At 56.6% G+C, this 2760-nt stretch overlaps 1 protein-coding gene across 1 annotated transcript; it reads left to right on the forward strand.

Annotated features, from left to right (window-relative positions):
- Positions 1-262: 262 nt before the first annotated feature.
- LOC103213279 (mastin-like) lies at positions 263-1629 on the forward strand (the record flags this gene model as incomplete). The annotated part of the gene is made up of 3 exons (XM_007959113.2): positions 263-537; positions 1213-1358; positions 1465-1629. Coding segments are annotated over 3 exons (586 nt in total), but the record flags the coding sequence as incomplete, so codon positions are not given.
- Between the last annotated feature and the right edge of the window lie 1131 nt (positions 1630-2760).

Below are 2760 nucleotides of genomic sequence, written 5' to 3' on the forward strand. Positions count from 1 at the left end.
GTGGGTGCTGACTGCTGCCCACTGTGTTAAACGGTGAGTGATTCCCCTCCCCCTGGTTTGTTGACACTGTGGAGGGCGCTGCCGTGTGTTGTGGAGTTTCCTGGGTGGGGAGGCTGCAGTCCTGGGGGGTTCTCCCTCCCACATCCCCCTCTCCCATCTCCAAGGGGTGCCTTGGGCTCTGACAGGCCGGCCCCCTCCTGCTCTGTGCTGATCCACGTTGTGCCTCACCTCTGAGAAGCTTCCGGTCTTCTCTCCCCACCAGAGGAAGACTGGAGCCTCGGCACTTTGGGGTTCAAGTGGGACAAGTGAACACTTCTGAGGGTGGCATTCTTCAGAACGTGACTGAGGTCATCATCCACCCCAACTACAATCCTATGCTGGGCGCACCAGCTGGAGGAGACGTGGCACTTCTCAAACTGGAAGCTCCCATTATGCTGTCTGATAGAGTCAACCTGGTCACCCTCCCTCATCCAGGGCTCAGGGTCCCTGCAGGCACGAGGTGTTGGGTGACTGGCTGGGGTAACATCAGATTTCATGGTAAGGGTCAGGATGATGGGTGGACAGGACACTGGAGGAGGGAGAACACAGTGGGCAGCTGCACAGGGTTATCAACGAGGCCTCAACTCCCTGGGATCAGTGAGGGTGGGGAAGGCTGGGCCATGGGGTTGGTGGCTCCAGGGGACACGGTTAAGTCACAGAGACGAGCTGTAGTGAGAAGGGAGCTCTGTTGTTACTCTGAGCCCTTCTGGGTCCTCTGTTCTCCCTGCATCTTGAGGGGTGAGGAAGGGAAACGGGGGGCCAAGGGTCCTACTTACGGTCTGCACTTGTCAGTGGACCAAGTCCACTCAGCGTTTCAGGTGGGAAAACACCTGCTCTGATTTTCCGAGTCAAATTTCCTTGAGTGTTAAGAAGGCTCCACCTTGGTCTCCCCGATCCTGCTGCCCATGGTGCCAGCCCAGACAGTACCAGCCCACGGGCACAGAGTGAACATGAAGGGTGGGTTGTGTGTCACCCTGGGCACATGGGGGGACTAAGACTCAGGGTGTGGCTAAGACTCAGGGTGTGGCTCCAAACCCAACACCTAGGGCTCCCAGATGCAGACTCAGCCTCTGCCCTTGAGCATCTGAGGACATTGCAAGTGTCATTGAATGGACCAGGTTAGTGAGGGAGGGCACAAACCCCCTCATCCTGTGCCCCTCATTCTCCCCACAGTGCCCCTGCCTGTGCCCCACCATCTGCAGGAGGTGGAGGTCCCCATCGTGGAGAATGTTGTTTGCAGGTGGAAATATCGTGAAATCAATACGATCGTCAAGGAGGACATGCTGTGTGCTGGGAGCCCAGGCCGGGGTGTCTGCCATGTGAGAACCCCCCCCATCCTGTCATCTGTCCATGTCTCCTGCTTGCTGACCCTGCTCCAAAACATCACAGACCCTGATACTCATTATTGGCTCTTTCCCTCCACAGGGAGACTCTGGTGGCCCCCTGGTCTGTAACTGGATGGGCAACTGGCTCCAGGTAGGGGTTGTGAGTTGGACCCAACGCTATTGTCATCCAGAATTCCCTGGAGTCTATGCCCAAGTGGCATTCTACTACAGATGGATCCTCTGCCATGTCTCTTCATCTCCTTGAGCTCTGGGATGGGACAAGGAAGCTTCTGTCATGAAGAGATATTGCAGGATCTTTGGAGACCCCCATGTCCCTCTCCATCCCCAGCTCTGAGACTGTCCCCCCATGCCCCACCATCTTCCCCTGAGTCCTGTCACTCCCATGACAGCTGACAGAGACAGCAGGGATGTTGCCCTGAAGATTCTGTTAACTCCGAAAGGTGAGGCCGGGCTGGAGAAAGCCCGCTGGACCACAGCCCCTACCGCTCTCAATAAAGCACGTCAACAACAGGCTCTGACTGAGTGTCCTCACTGGTGGGTGTGGCCAATGGACTTTGTGGATGGGGCCCTCCTGGAGGCCAGGTGATGAGAGGTCCAGGTAGGGGGCCAACTACCTGGGACTACCTCCCAAGCCAAGGAAACAGATGTTGGTTCTCCCGCTTGGGGGAGGAAGAGTTTTCTGCCTGGGCTGGGACCCCAAGCTGAGGTTCTCTCCCAGAATCAGTCCTAGGACTCCTCCCTGCCCCTCTCCTTGGTCCTTCCTCCCTCTTTCTGTCTGAATCTCTATCCCTACTCCCATGACACTCACCAGATGTTTGGGAGATAGAACCTTGAGCCAACTGCTCACAGGAGTGTGTAAGTGTAGCTTCCAGTGACAGACTGGGCAGGAAGCAGCACTCTTCCTCTCACCACTGTGCACTTGGGCAACATCTGAGCAGAAGAAAGTCTTTCTCATTTTTATAGAATAAAAGTCCAGGCTGATCCCACCTCAAATTCAGTCTCCCATTCTGTTTAAAGGTTCTCCTGACCCAGGCAGAGTCTGCAGTGACCGTGGGCAGGCCCAGCCTCCCTTCATCAATTCCCACAGCCTGGACCATTCTGCTGGGCCTGGTGCCTCATGGGTTGTAGGCCGCCAGAGAGGAGACTTGAAGGGGTAGATGTGCTTCCTGCCTTTGGCCTCTCTCAGTGGGTATTGGCGCCCTCTGCTGGAAGAGGACTGTATTGCATGTCCCTCCCTTGGGCCCCTCCCTTCTCTGGAAGGGCACGTGGTCAAAGGGAGTGAGATGAGGCTGCATGTGGTCCTGGAGGCTCCTGGTGGCCAGTCCTCAGCTGGCACCTGTTCTCACACACGTTTGAGACCCAGTGAGAAGTCAGC

Source organism: Orycteropus afer, unplaced genomic scaffold, assembly GCF_000298275.1.
Source record: "Orycteropus afer afer isolate SDZICR_OR568_19922 unplaced genomic scaffold, OryAfe1.0 scaffold01502, whole genome shotgun sequence".
In the NCBI taxonomy this organism is placed as follows: Eukaryota; Metazoa; Chordata; class Mammalia; order Tubulidentata; family Orycteropodidae; genus Orycteropus; species Orycteropus afer.